The 19,454-nt window shown below is 43.4% G+C and overlaps 1 protein-coding gene across 1 annotated transcript in view; it reads left to right on the top strand.

Moving 5' to 3' along the window:
- The window catches only part of LOC120023325 (AT-rich interactive domain-containing protein 1B-like), a 215,623-nt gene that overhangs the window by 162,148 nt on the left and 34,021 nt on the right, over positions 1 to 19,454 (top strand). Inside the window, exon 8 of the mRNA XM_038967342.1 lies at positions 7,034 to 7,352. Within this exon, the coding sequence (XP_038823270.1) occupies positions 7,034 to 7,352 (319 nt within the window). The remainder of the gene's footprint in view (positions 1 to 7,033; positions 7,353 to 19,454) is intronic.

Consider the following 19,454-nt stretch of genomic DNA (forward strand, 5'->3'; position numbering starts at 1 on the left):
TCAATGGACATTGTTAATTCGGGTGTGTTTGTAAATTTGTTCTGGCTACTCTCATTTGAGTGTGCCAGAGCACAGAATAACTGATGAATTTACGAACACTCACAACGCCCATTGAATATGGCCGGTGTCAGTAAACGTTGGCAAAAAAGCAGAATTAAATTGTTGCCAGCAGCACAGTTACAATCACCGACACTCTGGATAACATGAAAACAGCCTAACCAGCTCTGCTAGTGCGAGTAAAGTGGTCAGAGTGAGGTGTTCTCTCATTTGTGTCTGGTAGTAGCTAGCAAGCTAACCAACGTTAGCCAATTAGCTTGGGTGCTTGACTGCCGTTCTGAGGCCAGAACGCTCGGATCAACCCTACTCCTCGGGCCAGAGCGCCCAGTGAGCACTTTGAAAGCCCCGAATTTACGAACAAACAATCTGACAACGCTCTGAATTTACCAACGGCCTCAGATTGAATTTATGAACACACCCAAAGTTATAATATGTCTAGCTAGTAATTTGTTATGATAACAAGCTAGCAAGGGGTTGGATAGCAACAGCATCAACTTCCAGTAGACAGGCCTGGAAGTTGACTAAAATGAACTAATAGTATATAGTATGTAGTACATTCAGTACCAGTCAAAAGTTTGGACACACCTACTCATTCCAGGGTTTTTCTTTATTTTTACTATTTTCTGCATTGTAGAATAATAGTGAAGATATCAAAACTATACAATTTTACACATGGAATCATTTAGTAACCAAAAAAGTGTTAGCCACCCTTTGCCTTCATAACAGCTTTGCACACTCTTGGCATTCTCTCAACCAGCTTCATACGGTAGACACCTGGAATGCATTTCAATTAACAGGTGTGCCTTGTTAAAATTTGTGGAATTTCTTTCCTTCTTAATGCGTTTGAGCCAGTCAGTTGTGTTGTAACAAGGTAGGGGTGGTATACAGAAGATAACCCTATTTGGTAAAAGACCAAGTCCATATTATGGCAAGAACAGCTCAAATAAGCAAAGAGAAACAACAGTACATCATTACTTTAAGACATGAAGGTCAGTCAATCCGGAAATTTCAAGAACTTTAAAAGTTTCTATGACGAAACTGGCTCTCATGAAGACCACCACAGGAAAGGAAGACCCAGAGTTACCTCTGCTGCAGAGGATAAGTGCATTAGAGGTAACTGCACCTCAGATTGCAGCCCAAATAAATGCTTCACAGTGTTCAAGTAACAGACACAACTGTTCAGAGGAATCAGGCGTTCATGGTCGAATTGCTGCAAAGAAAACACTAGTAAAGGACATCAGTAATAAGAAGAGACTTGCTTTGGTCAAGAAACTCGAGCAAAGGACATTAGACCGGTGGAAATCCAAATTTTAGATTTTTGGTTCCAACCGCCGTGTCTTTGTGAGACACGGTGTGGGTGAACAGATGATCTCCACATGTGTGGTTCCCACCGTGAAGCATGGAGGAGATGGTTTGATGGTGTGGGGGTGCTTTGCTGGTGACACTGTCAGTGATTTATTTAGAATTCAAGGCACACTTAACCAGCATGGCTACTAAAGCATTCTGCAGCGATATGCCGTCCCATCTGGTTTGCGCTTAGTGGGACTATCATTTGTTTTTCAACAGGACAATGACCCAACACACCTCCAGGCTGTGTAAGGGCTATTTGACCAATAATGAGAGTGATGGAGTGCTGCATCAGATGACTTGGCCTTCCCAATCACTCGCCCTCAACCCAATTGAGATGGTTTGGGATGAGTTGGACCGCAGAGTGAAGGAAAAGCAGCCAACAAGTGCTCAATATATGTGGGAACTCCTTCAAGACTGTTGGAAAAGCATTCCAGGTGAATCTGGCTGAGAGAATGACAAGAGTGTGCAAAGCTGTAATCAAGGCAAAGGGTGGCTACTTTGAAGAATCTAAAATCTAAAATATCTTTTGATTTGTTTAACACTTTTTGGTAACTACATGATTCCATATATGTTATTTCATAGTTTTGATGTCTTCACTATTATTCTACAATGTATTAAAAAAATTAAGAAAAACCCTTGAATGAGTAGGTGTGTCCAAACTTTTGACTAGTACTGTACTCATTAAGTATGTAGTATACATTATGTTAGTATGGGTATTCAAACACAGCTATGGTCTGTGGTCACTCAATTTGACCAAACACTGTGTATTAGAAGTTATAGTGTGAATTAAGTGTATTTTAAACCAGTAACCTGTCAGATATGCTGGCTATCGTTTCCCCGGTCAAAAAGTCTTCCAAAACACACCAGTCCATTTCAGCACTTGGTGGGAAAAGTTCTTAGAATACCTCTTTGCAATTAAACTGGCTTTTAGAGTTGAGTGTTCTCTATGCGGCTTTAGAAAGCAGCAGTCACTCCAATATCTTTGCATCTGCTTTTGTGTTTCGTTCCACTGGATGGGCACCAAAGGAAATGTTGGGGTATTAGTAATGTGTGCTCTAATGTGTCACTGTGATGAAGGCACCGTCCATGTGTGTGTTTTTATAATATCGCTGAGACCCTGACATTAGTTCATGTTGATTAATAGCTCTAATGCATGTGGTATTTGGCCTCTCTCCTCCCACTCTTATGTGCTAATGTGACTTAGCTGGGATGACAGCCAATGGCTGAGGCAGAACAAAACTGAAATATAAAAAGTCTGGAGTCGGATGAGCGTGAAACGCTGCACAGCTGACAGGAGGGATGTTCTTGCCAGTGACAAGCCAACCCCTCCACCCCCATACACTCTAAAGACAGAGTACACACACATACACACGCTCTTCTCTCTCTTTCATTTTCTCTCTCTCTCAACACACAAGCACACATACCCCCCCTGAGGAACATGTGTGTTGGAGTGGGTCCATGGATCCCCCAGGCAGTTGCAGTGTCCTGGTGGTGGGGGTGCGGGGTGGGCTCTGGGCCCTGGTTATGAAAGGGTTTGTTCAGGCTGGTCTGTTCAGGCTGGTCTGTTCAGGCTGGTCTGTTCAGGCTGGTCTGTTCAGGCTGGTCTGTTCAGGCTGGCCTGTTCAGGCTGGTCTGTGTTGGCTGGGGCTTGGGCTGAGGTGAACAGGCCAGGCAGCTGCTGCTCATTGTTCTTAATGACGGCTCCATCTGCTTCCCGTCTCTCCCGTGCCACAAAATTACTAACCCATTAAACCAACATGGAAAAGCACTCCAAGTTCCTGATCCCTGCACTCTGTTTTTCTTGGCCAGTCTTGGCACTGCTAGAAGATCCAAGCCTCAGGCTGTGAACAACTGAACACACATCAGTGTGTGTGTATCACCAATACACGCTCTCTTTCTACACTCTAGCTCTCTCTTTCTCTCTCTCTCTCTCTCTCTCTCTCTCTCTCTCTCTCTCTCTCTCTCTCTCTCTCTCTCTCTCTCTCTCTCTCTCTCTCTCTCTCTCTCTCGTCGCTGACACACACTGACACGCTGAGCTTGTACTCTGGCTAAGAACATGAAAACTGTCTCATGTTTCATTGTGTAACTTAAATGCGACAGCATTTGTCTTTTATCAAGGGAAAGGATACTACAACCTTCAGGTCAGCACAAGATAATCCACCTACCTCCTCTCTACTAACGCAATGAGGTACTGCATCTGGGTTGACCACTTACAATGTTTAACTACAAAATATGTTGACCGCCCTTTGAACCCCCTTTCAAACACAAGAGGCCCAAGTTCTTCAGCATGATCTTGTACAGTTTGTTGATACCAGGCTCTGTTAAAGTGCCTCCAGTTGTTCCCGCAGCTGCTCTGCAGACGTGCTCTATAAGCCATGTACACTACAGTAGATACAGACCTGAGCTATGTGGAGTGCTGTAAGACAGAGTCGGTGAAAAGAGGAAAACTCTGCTGTGCCTCTCCCACAGCTAACACCCCACTCTCACCCCCACCGCTCCAAGGTTAAGTACCCCACTGGTAATAGCCATGCTTTCGACAGCAGTTTGTGAGCCTGGATGCTTTGCTGAGCCCTTCTACCTTATTTGGTAAAAGGAGAGCTCAATCCCAGAGAGCCGCAGGGGCAGTGGAGGTTTTGGGAAATGGGTTGGACCAAGTACGGAGCCCTGAGGTGCTCCGTACCTGCTGCACCACAGACGCCCTGCTGAGAGAGATGCTGAGGTGGCTCTGAGAGGATCTACCTGGGGTCTCAGGCCAGAGGAGAGGGAGGGAGGGCGAAGAGAGCGAGAAAGGAAGGCGGGTGAGAGTGAGGGAGAATTTTAGAGAATTTCTGAGGAATAGAAAAGGAAAAAAATCACTTTTACCCATAATTCTTCTCTCCAAAAGAACGCTGTCATGCCCCCCATTTGTTTGTGTTCTGCAACATACTATACAGTTTGTTTTTAACGTTAGCTAAGCAACTCTGGCCATTCTCTATGTCCTGCAGCTGTAGACTACTGCTGTGTAATCTGCGTTACGTTCCTCAGTGATGGAGTCCACAGATTCCAGCCAAAGCCAGGGATGGGTGAGCCGGTTGTTAGCAACGCTGCATCCAGTCTGCTGAGGAAGCAGTGTCTGTAATCTGTTCGGTCACAGTCCTCCTTTTCCCGCAGGAGTGTGGAGATTAAATACAGCTCGGCAACAGAATGCATGACCATGCCTGGAATTTCCATGTAATTGGTATCACACCGCAGTCCTCTCTCTGCCTCTCTCTGTCGGTTATAAATACCACACCTCCCAAAGGCAACCGCAGCCTGAGACGGCAGGGAGGGCGGGGTCAGGAGAATAGTAAGGTATGGAGGAGAAATGATATCTCTCTGCCGATTTTTCTCTCTGTTTTGCTTGTAAATGTGCCTTAACAGCAAAAGGAGCGGATAAAGCTGATGCTTAGGTGTGTGAGTGCTGTGTAAAAGTCTGAATGAGGACGAGAGGCCCCGCAGAGCAGCCCTGGATCATGTAGTGGTATTCTGGGTAAGAGATGGGCCCCTCAGTGGCTGTAGAGAACAGAGCGGAGCAGGGAGCGGCAACACTACTCCCCCCTGAAGTAGCACCCTGGCATGGCACCAGCTGCATTACCAGCCATCTTGGAAATGAACTATTATCACGCTGAAGAAGAACACCTCACAGGAAAGCTGAATGTAAATCCGTCTTGTCCGCCTGAAAAAAGCCCCAAAAACTAGAATACAACCAAGATTTTTTCTCAAACAGCTGCTTGAAGTGTATCTCTGGTCCCCCTAAACATAGCTCTTAAACTGAAGATAGTCTCTTAAATGTCAATACAGTATGATTGTTGAACTCTGTGAAGAACACATGTCCACTTTTATGTGATCCTTCCTCGTCCATACGACTCTCACGGTAACGTTTGTAGAAGTGTAAACCACAGCAGATAGGAAACCCTAGCCCTCATGGAAACTTCACAGGCTCTGCCTCTTGCTCTTTTCTGATTGGCAGCCTGGATGCTAAAGATGGAAAAACCCAGTTGGAATATCCAAATGGGCCTCAGTGATGGGCCTCACACAAATGGGCCTCACACAACAACACACACACAAAAAGAGCACTGCGAAGCAATGGAGCAGAGCCAGAGCCCAACCAGTGTGACTGGGGTTCAGCAGCTGTACGCTGTGGGCCGCTGACTCAGGCGTTTCAGGTGCAGCACGTACTGTACAATGAGGAGTAGATGGAGGATACCACAAGACAGATGATTCCCAGGGTTCTCAACAATGTCACTGCTGAAAAGAGAGTGGAATGGTACTGTGCCTCACTGCATATACACACATGCACACACACACATCCACACACACCCTATCCATGTTTTAATATATCCTCCTGTGCTTGTCCTCCAACCACCTTTTTCTTTTAACGGATCCTTTTTTGGAAAGTTGGCGATGAGGCCCCAAAACCCTTGACAGGTGTCAACTGTGTTCATAATCAGACTCCCCAGATACATATCTGGCACTCTATATTTCCTGCTACACTACATTTCATCACACTTTCTGGGCAAATTCAACTGGAGCAACAGAGTTTCATGGGAAGGACTTGTTTTGATTTGATATAAATCCCGTCTCCGGGGGAGCTTTTTTTTCTGTTGGACTCGCAGGCTTACGTCATAAGGAATGTCTTTCCTCTGAAGCAGCTCGAGGACACCAAAAGCTATTTCCATTTTTGGAGTCTGTTCCATGCGCGGAGTATTGTCATTGAACTTTCCTCATTCAGGTTAAAGGGACTTGATCCCCTTTTCCAGACATATTCTCAGAGGATTAGGCTTTGAGCCCCGACTAAAGCACTCTTAATCAAATCAAAATAAATAGCCCCCTTCACAAAAGGGACTGCACATTTTCCGTGTGTGTGTGGTGTGTGCGCACATGCATGCATGTGTGTGTGTTTTCTTGAATGTTTGTGTTTGTGACTCCTTTTCCAGCTGGTTCTGGAGTGTGTTAAGCCTAAATGTAGGGGTTTAAATGTGCGTTAGGAAGGCTTGTGCCATTATGACTGCTGGGGCAGTAAGAAAGCCTTTACTGCAGATTACAGTGGCTCTCAAGTGTTTCTCAAACTCAAGCTTTGCAATTGTTCACATGGTGATTCAGCATCCCTCCCCTCCCATAGATGTCAAATCTGCAGCCAATATATCAATGGCAATGTCTTCAGTAAAACTGTATTCACAATTGCATAGATACACCCTACAGAGGCTACTGAGTCAAAAGTGTAATGATGTAGTATGTGTCAGTTAAGCTGTTTCATCTGACATTTGCTTATTTTTCACATATGATGTTGATCACAATTCTATCACAATATAATCCTTGTGCTGTGACGTCGTAGCTACATATTGTAATAATATGGTCATTTAGCAGGCGCTGTCATCTAAAACAACTTACAGTTGACTCGTAAAGCATGTATAGAAGAGTATCCTTGTGTGCCAAGCCTCTAGGTTCTCCTCTGCGGTGGATGCAGAGCGAATGAGAGAAAATGACTACATGGAACTAGCATAAGATAGATAACTGTCACTTTATTCATGCTGAGGGATAAACTTACTGTTATTGTTAAACTGGCCTCTGCTAACTCCCAGATGTTCTATTTCTCCTCTGTCCTCAGGTAACTACCCACGTCCACCCAACTACGGTGGGACCCCCAGTGCCAACTACAGCGGCCCCGGCCCTGGCATGACCAACAGCCTGGGTATGAATGCCAGCAGCCCCATGCACGGCCAGGGTCCCGGGCAGCCCATGCCCATGGGCCGCAGTCTTGGCGCGGGCAGCCGACCCTACCCCAACATGGCCCCCAGTTCCCCCAGTATGCCCCAGCCGGCAGGCCCAGGGATGGGCCCTCCTTCACTGGGCAACGTCAACCGCAAGGCCCAGGAGGCAGCCGCTTCCGTTATGCAGGCCGCAGTCAACTCTGTAGAGCAGAGCAGGTGAGATGACATGTTTGTTTTTTTCACCAGTGGTCTCTCTGATGATGTGTGATTTGTGTGTGCGTGCGTGCGTGCGTGCGTGCGTGCGTGCGTGCGTGCGTGCGTGCGTGCGAGCGTGCGAGCATCTGTGTGTGATCTGTGTATGAGAGTGACATTGATAGACAGAGAGAGAAGAGGAGAGGAATTGGGCGGAAGGCTGATCACATTACTGCAATGTTCCAGTAAAAATGCTCTATTTGGAGAAGAGACTATTTTTACTGTGTGTGAGCACAGGGCATCACTCACTCACTTATGTCACTGCAGAGACTTTGGGGCTTTACGCTCTTCAGACTAAAGTTTCAGTGCATAGTTCTCTATGCTCAAACTGTGGGGAGATATAGAGCAGCATTTTGTGCCATGGAACTCCTTCAATTAAATCTCTTCTTGTTTAATACTAGAGTACAGTAAGAGCTTCATATAGGACAGGGTTCCCCAACCGGCTGAATTTGTCCCCCGGGTAGTTTTATTTGACCCCCCAAGTTTTCTGAGCAAAATATCTCTCTATATACAGTATATATATATATACTTTAAAAAATATATTTGTATTTTTTATTGTTGGACATAAAAGACTGTAAAAACACCAGGAAATCAGCGACAAGTGATTTTAATTTAGGAAATCTGTTCCCAGGTAATCCCACGCATAATAGAGAGACGTGATCGTATACAAATGTAAGCAAGGTTTGAAATGATTATGTTTCAGTCAAATATTATATCTGTTTGGGCTTCTTGCGATCATTTTGCAGTCAACAAATTATTTGTAATTATGTTCCGGTCCCCCGTCCATCCGCTTAAGAAGAAATCGGTCAGTGGCTGAATCGAGTTGATGATCCCTGATGTAGGGCTTCTATCTATCTGGAAGGCATTTGAAGCACAATCTCTCTGGTGAAATGATGTCCAATGGAATATTGTGTTAGAGACTGAGTAGCAGTAGAAAAAACAGAGTCGTACAACGATGCACTATGTTACCTTGGAAAACACTTAACAAGATTTCAAGTGAACATAACATGCCCTTCACATGTACAACACAACACCAAGCTACTTAGGAAACTCAACATACCCTTGGACACCAACATAAAAAGCAGCATTATGAAGAACCTTGACACATATCAAGCAGCACATATTTATAGGGCCGGGACGATACCAGTATTGCAATATTTTTTCCATTGCAAAAATGAAAACACGAAGCAGACCTTACTCTTTGGTCCTTTAAAAACCTGCTGTATAAATATTGTGTGCTATTGTAAGGTTCTGTATTTATTTTCTTAGTCAACCTTGTGTTCTGTTGCTTTGTGTTCTTGAACGTAGCCCTGTCTTTCATTTTTGTTCTTTGTTTTCACCTGTGTTAGTTACTCACCTGGTCTCATCAGCTCCTTATTTAGTTCAGTTCATTCTGTTTGTGCCTTTGTGAGGTATTGTTAGTTTCGACTCTACTAAGCCTTTTCGTAGCTCGTTTGTGAGAACCAGTTATATCCTTCAGTCCTAGTTTTGATGCACCTGTCTGTTTGTCTACCTGTGGGTGACCGATTCCTGCCTTCTGAGAAATAAACACCTGCCGAGCGCGTGAATCTACACCTTTTTCTCCCTGAGTATTCATTACAGATATAGCTTTGAAAATAAATGTGACTCTGGAGGACAACATAATATTTGTTTCCAACATTAGGGCTGTTTTCCTAAGTTAAATCCGCTTTGTGTTTTGTTTCCTTGCTACGATGCTCACGAGTATCGCAATACTGGTATCGTCCCGGCCCTACTTATTTATGTACTTACAGTATTTATGCTAAATGGAATGGGGAATGGGTAGATGGGTGTTATTTAGCTAGTGTGCTTGAGTGTTTAATGTGTGAGTGCTTCCCAGAGCAGGGCAGATTTGTGAGGAGGAAGTGGTAGGATGGTGTGTGGGCAGTAAACTCTGGCTGAACCCTGTCTTGGGACTATTTGTAAACATGGACCAGTCTTTCAAATGGTAGGAGGAACAGAATTGGTCATACTGAGCAGCTTGGGGCTTTGCCTTCTGAAGCAATGCGGACGGGCGGAGGCCAATCACCAATGCTTCTGCTGAAGTGGCCTTGTGAATGTGTATCCCTATTTATGTACAGAATATCATTAATTGAAATGAGGCTGGGAGCATAGTAACTAAAGGCTGTCTCTCCATGGCTCTTGGTCCTAGGCTTTGGGATAGTTAAAAGGCTGTCTCTCCATGTCTCTTGGTTCTAGGCTTTGGGATAGTTAAAAGGCTGTCTCTCCATGCCTCTTGGTTCTCGGCTTTGGGATAGTTAAAAGGCTGTCTCTCCATGCCTCTTGGTTCTCGGCTTTGGGATAGTTAAAAGGCTGTCTCTCCATGTCTCTTGGTTCTAGGCTTTGGGATAGTTAAAAGGCTCTCTCCATGCCTCTTGGTTCTAGGCTTTGGGATAGTTAAAAGGCTGTCTCTCCATGCCTCTTGGTCCTAGGCTTTGGGATAGTTAAAAGGCTGTCTCTCCGTGCCTCTTGGTTCTAGGCTTTGGGATAGTTAAAAGGCTGCCTCTCCATGCCTCTTGGTCCTAGGCTTTGGGATAGTTAAAAGGCTGTCTCTCCATGCCTCTTGGTTCTAGGCTTTGGGATAGTTAAAAGGCTGTCTCTCCATGGCTCTTGGTCCTGGGCTTTGGGATAGTTAAAAGGCTGTCTCTCCATGCCTCTTGGTTCTAGGCTTTGGGATAGTTAAAAGGCTGTCTCTCCATGCCTCTTGGTTCTAGGCTTTGGGATAGTTAAAAGGCTGTCTCTCCATGGCTCTTGGTCCTGGGCTTTGGGATAGTTAAAAGGCTGTCTCTCCATGCCTCTTGGTTCTAGGCTTTGGGATAGTTAAAAGGCTGTCTCTCCATGCCTCTTGGTTCTAGACTTTGGGATAGTTAAAAGGCTGCCTCTCCATGCCTCTTGGTCCTAGACTTTGGGATAGTTAAAAGGCTGCCTCTCCATGCCTCTTGGTCCTAGGCTTTGGGATAGTTAAAAGGCCAGAGGACCTGAGGGACCTACTGGGTACATAACTTAATAGCATGTCTGACATGTATTGGGGTTCAAAATCGTGGCTTGATTTAAAAACCAATAGAATAATCTTAAAATGTATTCTAAAACTCACAGGCAGCCAATGCAGACTTTAAAACCAGTGTAATATGTGCTCTCCGTCTGGTCTTGGTCAGTACCTGTGCTGAAGAATTCTGTGTATTTTGCAGTTGACCAATGGCTTTTTTGGGTAGACCAGACAGAAGAGCATTACAGTAGTCAAGCCTGCTTGTAATAAAAGCATGTATGAGTCTCTCTGTATCAGCCTGAGAAACGGCCGCACCTTGGCAATGTTCCTCAAGTAGTAAAGAGCTATTTTGGTCACATTCCTACTGTGTGATTTGAAATGAAGTTCAGAATCTAAAATGACACCTAGGTTTTTTTACCTGGTGTTTTATCTTTATTGCCCGTTAATTAAAATGTGCGGCCAGATTCTCTCACTGTGCTTTGGCTCCAACAAGTACCTCGGTCTTGTCTTGATTTAGCTGGAGGAAGTTGTGAGCCATCCAACTATTTAAATTACTTATACAATCTAATAATTTATCTGTGGAGCTAAAATCCTCTGGTGACACAGAAATGAAAGTTGTGTATCATCTGCGTAGCAGGGAAAATCAATGTTGTGCTTTCTGATAACGCTGCCAAGGGGTAACATATATAAACTGAACAGTACCGGATCCAAATTCGAAACCTTGTGGAACGCCACTTGTGATATCTATTTTCTCTGAGTTATGTTCACCAAGGGTGACAAAAACTCTCGACCGGTTAAATAGGGCCATAAACCAATTTAGAACTGGACCGGAGAAAACGATATCATGGTCAACAGTGTCGAATGCCACACTTAAATCCAAGACTACATGAACAGAAAGCTGTTTGGCATCTGTGTTGGCTCTAAGATCATTTACCACTTCAACTAAGGCTGTCTCTGTGCTGTGGTGGGCATGAAAACCAGATTGGATTTTTTTTTAAATACAGTTGGCACTTAAAAAAACATTTAGCTGTTTGAAAACCAATTTCTCCAGAATTTTGCTTAAGAATGGAAGGTTGGAGATTGGCAGAAAATTGCTAGGAGCTGAAGAATATAGATTACTTTTCTTCAGAAGGGGTTTCACCATAGCAGTTTTTAGTGCAGCGGGGAAAGTGCCTGTGAACAGGGAGTGATTAACAATAGCCTTCACTTCTTCAGATATGCAATTAAAAACTGTTTTGAAGAAGGTGGTGGGGATAGGATCGAGAAGGCAGGTAGAAGGCTTGGGATATCACTTTCCTGAGCACGTCTGTGTCAACCAGGGAAAATACATCCAGATTGCCTTTGCGTGTTAGGCTGACTGATACTCAGCCTAACGTTGGGTTGGATATCTTATCTCTGAAATATGCCACAAACTCATCCATCACATTTAGATGCGGAGGAAAGTTCACAAAGGTTTGCGGGAGTAGGATTTATCAGGCCATCGATGGTGGAGAAGAGCACTCTCTAATTATTCTGATTATTAGTGATCAAGTTAGAAAAATGTGCCCGTCTGGCATTTCTAATGGCCTTGTTATATATGTCAAGTTGCTCTCTCAGAATAGCATAATGGACCAGATAATGGTGATCAGATAAAGCAACGTCAACAATAGAGGATATGTCAATAGAAAGCCCTTGGTAATAACCAGGTCCATCTAGAGTATGGCTGTGCTTATGGGTAGGCACAATAGCATGTTGGATAAAGAGAATGAAACAAAACACGTTTCATATTTAAAGAACTCATTTGGATTAATAAATAGGCCTACAATAATAACAATGATAAAAACAAATGATTATAAAATACGAGAAAAAAGAAAAAGAAAGTGCATCCTACCGGAATAGCGAGTTGCACCGTAGCCTGCATTTGGCCGTGCCAACATTCTTCTCATCTTCGCCCAATATGACAACTTCTCCATACGGGGGACATTCCCCTTGTAGCAGGGCTCCAGACAAACATTTTCCTTTTCAGTTAGTGGCACCAGCCCATGATTTGTTCGCACCAATTTATTTTCAGGGCCTATCATCTTCTAAAGTCATTCACAGTGCTTTATTAAAAGTGTTATAGACTACTGAGATGGTATTGAAGAAATGCGTTGTTTCATCATCTTGTGATGTGATTACACATTTTAATGTGCAACCTAATCTAGAGATTGTCATGCATTTTTGATAGACACTTATACTATTGTTGTTATATTTTACTGTTAAAATAGGGCTGAATTTTTATTATTTTTAAAATGTCAATAGAGATGATTCTGACTGCATCTTTACGTGCTCTAAGGTCACAGGCTGATTTATTTGGGGCTAATTCACCACCTGAGGAAGTGGAAAGTCAAAACACATTAGCTAGATCATGAACTCTAAAGATAATACCCACTCATAGTAGTCATGTACATTTCATGTAAAAAAGCCTACCGTCCAATACTTTACTTACACTTTATTGAGTTTAATTCTACAGGTACAGTGCACATTCATCAATGTTTCAGTAAAAGTGCCAACCGCAGTCCCTGGGCAGGTTATTAAAAACTATTACAATAACAATACAGACAACATAGGACAAGCAACACGCAGCTCGCAGGCAGACAGTAGCACAAAAAGCAACAAAACAAAATACATAAAAGCAACAAACAGTGTTTACACACCTCACAAGATACGTACATACAGTACAACAGATAACATGGAAAGCGGCAATACACAGCTAGGGATTATGTTCACAAGTCTGATTGGCCTTTAGCCATGTCTTTATGTTTTTTGTGTGAAGGTGTGATAGGTGGTGCAGTTATGTGTGTCTGATGGCAGTGTATTCCAGACATGGGAAGCTCTCACAGAGAAAGCAGATTATCTGAAAGTGCTTTTCCTTAAGGGAACTATACAGTCACCTCTCACGGCAGACCTGGGATCTGTTGCCGTGGGTTTGGCTTTTCTGTTTAACAAAAGTACTAAGTGGGGCGGAGTTAGGCCATTTAGGATCTTGAAGACAAATGAAATCAAAATCAAATCAAACTTTATTGGTCACATGCGCTGAATACATGTGCAGACCTTACCATGAAATGCTTACTTACAAGCCCTTAACCAACAGTGCAGGACAAGACAAGGAGCTCATGCTTTCTGAGGATGTAACAGTGATGATGTTTATTGGGCTTTCTATCAAGCACTTTGAGAGCCTGTTTGTACAGTAGACAGAGTGAATTGGTTTTAATGTTGTACGGCAAGCTTGGGCCCAACTAGTCAAGCAGCATGTTAAGTGAGGGAGTATCATAGCAATTACAGCTTTGCTGCCTTTATAGTCAAACAATGTATCGGAAATTAGCTAGGTTGAATTTGGTTATTTGAGTTACTTTTTTAACCTGCTTTTTAAAAGAGAGGTTGGAATAAAATATGATGCCAAGGTACTGAATTGGATACCACCTGGAGCTTGTCCTCTGATACATAGATAGCTGCCTCAGTAGCGTCATTGCTCGCTCTGACACACTGAGTTCTGCCTCCGAGTTATGATTTCATCCATCTCAAGGCATCCGGGGAAGAGTTGAACTTGGACAGTTTTAGTGATGGGAACTTCATGGTCAACAGTATCAAATGCTTTCCTTAGGTCTAGAAACACAGCCTCAACAACATCCCCTTTGTCCGTTTCTGTGGAGTGGTTTGCTCTGAAGCCAAACTGCGTGGGTTGTGAAGGGGCTGTTGTTGAGGTGGGCCATCAGTTGCTCTGCTACACTTTTCAGTAACCTTCGACACCACAGGTAGTATACTCATGGGCCTGTAGTTACTCACCTCAGCAGGGTCACCTGATTTAAAGATGGACGTTATTATGGCCGACTTCCATACCCTTGGAAACACCCCGAGACCAATAGATGTGTTGGTGACCTTAGTAATGGGGCCAGTGAGTGACTCTTTGTAGTTGTTAAAGGTAGAGTCCAGCCCAAACACATTTTTGGCTTTAGAGTTCTTTAGTAAGCTAATCACCTTGTTCACCTTTGACTCAGAAACCTCCCTTATGATGAAGACAGGTTGAGTGTCATACACTGGCACTGAGCCCAAGAAACCAGTGGGGGGGTTCTGTGTCAGTACCCTGACAGAGTCAACAAAGAATGACTTGAACGCTGTTGCTATTTTGCCTGCATGCTGTGTTAAACTGCCATTCATATTGATTTCTAGTCTTTTTGCAGTGTTACTATGGTCTGAATTTCCCTTAGCTTCACCAATTATGTTGATTAAAAAGTTGGCCTTGGCCTGTCTGATTTCTTTCATCACCTTATTTCTCAACATGGTAAAACCTATGTCTGTCATGCTCTAATTTGGACTTCCGCGCTGTTTTTAGGTCACGGTCTCGTTCTTTCATCAGTTTCCAGATTTCTCTATTTAGCCAAGGAAGAGTGCTCTTTTCGCCAGGTCTGGATTTGGTTTTCTTTAGGAAGTCATTTATTGTAGTCTGGATTGTGGATAGAAACATCTGACTGTCAGCTTCCACATTTGTATAGGACAGAAGATCATTCCAGTTAATTCCCTTAATTGCGTATTCAAAATCATTTAATTCAGTATCCTGAGCTGATCCGGTTTTCTAACAGTAGAGAGGTTAAACCTGTTCAGTAGAGAGGTTAAACCTGTTCAGTAGAGAGTTTAAACCTGTTCAGTAGAGAGGTTAAACCTGTTCAGTAGAGAGGTTAAACATGTTCAGTAGAGAGGTTAAACCTGTTCAGTAGAGAGGTTAAACCTGTTCAGTAGAGAGATAAAACATGTTCAGTAGAGAGGTTAAACCTGTTCAGTAGAGATGTTAAACCTGTTCAGTAGAGATGCTAAACCTGTTCAGTAGAGAGGTTAAACCTGTTCAGTAGAGATGTTAAACCTGTTCAGTAGAGAGGTTAAACCTGTTCATTAGAGAGGTGAAACATGTTCAGTAGAGAGGTTAAACCTGTTCAGTAGAGATGTTAAACCTGTTCAGTAGAGAGGCTAAACCTGTTCAGTAGAGAGGTTAAACCTGTTCAGTAGAGAGATAAAACTTGTTCAGTAGAGAGGTTAAACCTGTTCTTAGAAAGCTTTCTGTGTCAGATTATGGTCAAACAGCCCAGTAACCATATTGAATGATTGTCACTCTCGCTGGTTTATTACTGAACACCAGATTATTCTGTGTTTTAGAAGAAAAAGTCATACCGGTTGGCCATTTAACTAGCTGTGTAAGGTCAAAGGTATTAGTGACTCGTTTGAGGATTTTCATCATTAATGTTAAAATCTCCCATTAAGATGACCTCTATCCCAAAATCACATTCCCTAAGCATGTTATTAAACGGATCAAAAAACACACTTTTGGTGGAAGGTGGTCTGTACACTCCAATAAGTAAAAAATATATTTGGGGGTACAGTTTAACGTTTGGCCAATATATTCTAGTTCATTATCACATGACCAATCAATTTGTTTACATCGGATATGTTCTTTAATTTAAATCATCGTTGTAGCCGGGCTAGGGCTGTTGCGGTGACCATATAACCGCCACACTGGGGTCATGAGTCATGACCGCAGTAAAATTCCATGTCACGGTAATCTCCTGTTATGCACACTGAATTAAAGTAATGCACTCTGCACATGCGTTAGTAGTACCCAATTTGCTAACGACCATCAGGTCCTAATGGCCTGCTACTCAGGGCTCTGTTGTCCCTCCATCAGGTCCTAATGGCCTGCTACTCAGGGCTCTGTTGTCCCTCCATCAGGTCCTAATGGCCTTCTACTCAGGGCTCTGTTGTCCCTCCATCAGGTCCTAATGGCCTGCTACTCAGGGCTCTGTTGTCCCTCCATCAGGTCCTAATGGCCTTCTACTCAGGGCTCTGTTGTCCCTCCATCAGGTCCTAATGGCCTGCTACTCAGGGCTCTGTTGTCCCTCCATCAGGTCCTAATGGCCTTCTACTCAGGGCTCTGTTGTCCCTCCATCAGGTCCTAATGGCCTGCTACTCAGGGCTCTGTTGTCCCTCCATCAGGTTCTAATGGTCTGGTACTCAGGGCTCTATTGTTCTTCCATCAGGTTCTAATTGTCTGGTACTCAGGGCTCTATTGTTCCTCCATCAGGTCCTAATGGTCTGGTATTCAGGGCTCTATTGTCCCTCTATCAGGTCCTAATGGTCTTGTATTCAGGGCTCTATTGTCCCTCCATCAGGTTCTAATGGTCTGGTACTCAGGGCTCTATTGTTCCTCCATCAGGTTCTAATGGTTTGGTACTCAGGGCTCTATTGTTCCTCCATCAGGTTCTAATGGTCTGGTACTCAGGGCTCTATTGTTCCTCCATCAGGTTCTAATGGTCTGGTACTCAGGGCTCTATTGTTCTTCTAACCACTCTGTGGAAATGCAAATGAAATCTAAAATCCCATCAAACACTTCTCATCAAAACAGTAGGCCTATCTTACTTTTAAAACTCACCTCACTGTGATGATCAATTTTAAGAAAAGTTATTTTCAATTATAGTAATTGTCTTTGAGTGTGTACTGTATTGTTATGCATACTGGGTGGACTGTTTACCTTATGCTATGCTCCAATCTTTCTACTAATAAGTCCAGGCGAGAATGTATAGGCCTAGGCAATGCTATTGGTTCATTGATTGTGCAGGGTGGCTTATGGTTAGCCTGCAATCATAGTGAATTTGTATTTTATTTTGAATAGCCTAGTAATAGGGCATTTTTTATATTTTCATAATTAATAGGCGGACTCATTACCTTTAGTTACAAAATATCTCACCACTGTGTGTCTTCATCTCCTCCTCTTTCTCCTGCATTCCTTTCTCGAGTGCGCAGAGAGGGGCTGTCAAAAGTTTAATATGTTTCGTTGTGAAAACATGTTTGCTATTCATATTTGCTATTCATATGGATGTCTTTTTCCCCCTTGCCCTTTTCCTGCCCATTTCATAATGGGCCATTCTAAATTGAAACAAATTTTACATATTAGTAAAGACAAGATTCAATTGAGAATAGTCTGGAGCAGTGGAAACGCGTTTTCTGGAGTGATGAATCACACTTCACCATCTGGCAGTCCGACAAACAAATCTGGGATTGGCGGATGCCAGGAGAACGCTACCAGCCCGAATGCATAGTTCCAACTGTAAAGTTTGGTGGATGAGTAATAATATTCTGGGGCTGTTTTCGTGATTTGGGCTAGGCCCCTTAGTTCCAGTGAAGGGAAATCTTAACGCTACAGCAGACAATGACATTCTAGATGAGTCTGTGCTTCCAACTTTGTGGCAACGGTTTGGGAAAGGCCCTTTCCTGTTTCAGCATGACAGTGCCCCAGCGCACAAAGCGATGTCCATACAGAAATGGTTTGTCGAGATCAGTGTGGAAGAACTTGACTGGCCTGCACAGAGCCCTGACCTTAACCCCGTCGAACACCTTTGGGATGAATTGGAACGCTGACTGCGAGCCAGGCCTAACCGCCCAACATCAGTGCCCGACCTCACTAATGCTCTTGTGGCTGAATGGAAGCAAGTCCCCTCAGCTATGTTCCATCATCTAGTGGAAAGCATTCCCAGGATAGTGGAGGCTGTTATTGCAGCAAAGGGGGACCAACTCCATGTTAATACCCATGATTTTGAAATGAGATGCTCGACGAGCAGGTGTCCAGCCCACATACTTTTGGTTATGTAGTGTAGCTTAGCAGTTTCCGATAGGTGTTGGAGGAATTGTGTTTGTTACTTCCAAGCGATTCAGACAAGTAGGGAGCAAGGTAGACTTGGCCATTATTCAGGTCATCGAGGTATGCTGTTTACTGTCCACTCTGCCCCCCCCCCATCCATATGCAATCACAATGGCCAATTCGCATTTTGTATCTCAAAGCCATATCAAATATCTTTGTAGTTGCTATTGAGCTCATAATTGAGAGTTGAGAAATAAAAAGTATACCCACAGAAAGATGAGAACATCCTATCCCCATCTGTGACAACAGGATAGCTGTGTTTTCCCAGCAATTGGATTTAAAAATGTTATACAATCAGAACACTTTTCTTTCTCCCTGAGCATTTTTTCCAACGGGAAAGAAAGAGTAGCTCGCTCGACACAGCAGCAGGCCCCAGCCTAACAGGTACAGAGGCAGGCAAGCAGACACTTTTATTACAGGATTCAGGAAGATAATGTACTTTAATGTTTGGCCAAATCATGGTTTTAGCCTTCTAAAAAATAGCCCGTTTTTAGTTAGGTGAATGAATGTGCACCCCGCACCGATGCAACCAATACATGTTTTTCCTGCACAGCCAAGTCAAAGGGTTGCAAAATGTGACGAAGTGGTCGCAGTCTGGAGCCCTGCCTTGTAGGCTTTTCACCATAGGCATACTCTAACTTTTGTTTCACTTCAATTAAAAAGGCCTCCATCTTCGCAATCAACAGTAGCCTGGGCCAAGGGAATTTTTTTCTAGGAAGTCGGAAGTTGAAGTCGGAAGTTTACATACACCTTAGCCAAATATATTTAAATTCAGTTTCACAATTCCTGACATTTAATCCTAGTAAACATTTCCTGTCTTAGGTCAGTTAGGATCACCACTTTATTTTAAGAATGTGAAATGTCAGAATAATAGTAGAGAGAATGATTTATTTCAGCTTTTGTTTCTTTCATCACATTCCCAGTGGGTCAGAAGTTTACATACACTCAATTAGTAATTGGTAACATTGCCTTTAAATTGTTTAACTTGGGTCAAACGTTTCAGGTAGCCTTCCACAAGCTTCCCACAATAAGTTGGGTGAATTTTGGCCCATTCCTCCTGACAGAGCTGGTGTAACTGAGTCAGGTTTGTAGGCCTCCTTTCTCGCACATGCTTTTTCAGTTCTGCCCACACATTTTCTATAGGATTGAGGTCAGGGCTTTGTGATGGCCACTCCAATACCTTGACTTTGTTGTCCTTAAGCCATTTTGCCACAACTTTGGAAGTATGCTTGGGGTCATTGTCCATTTGGAAGACCCATTTGCGTCCAAGCTTTAACTTCCTGACTGATGTCTTGAGATGTTGCTTCAATATGTCCATATAATTTTCCTACCTCATGATGCCATCTATTTTGTGAAGTGT

Source organism: Salvelinus namaycush, chromosome 28 (assembly GCF_016432855.1).
Source record: "Salvelinus namaycush isolate Seneca chromosome 28, SaNama_1.0, whole genome shotgun sequence".
In the NCBI taxonomy this organism is placed as follows: Eukaryota; Metazoa; Chordata; class Actinopteri; order Salmoniformes; family Salmonidae; genus Salvelinus; species Salvelinus namaycush.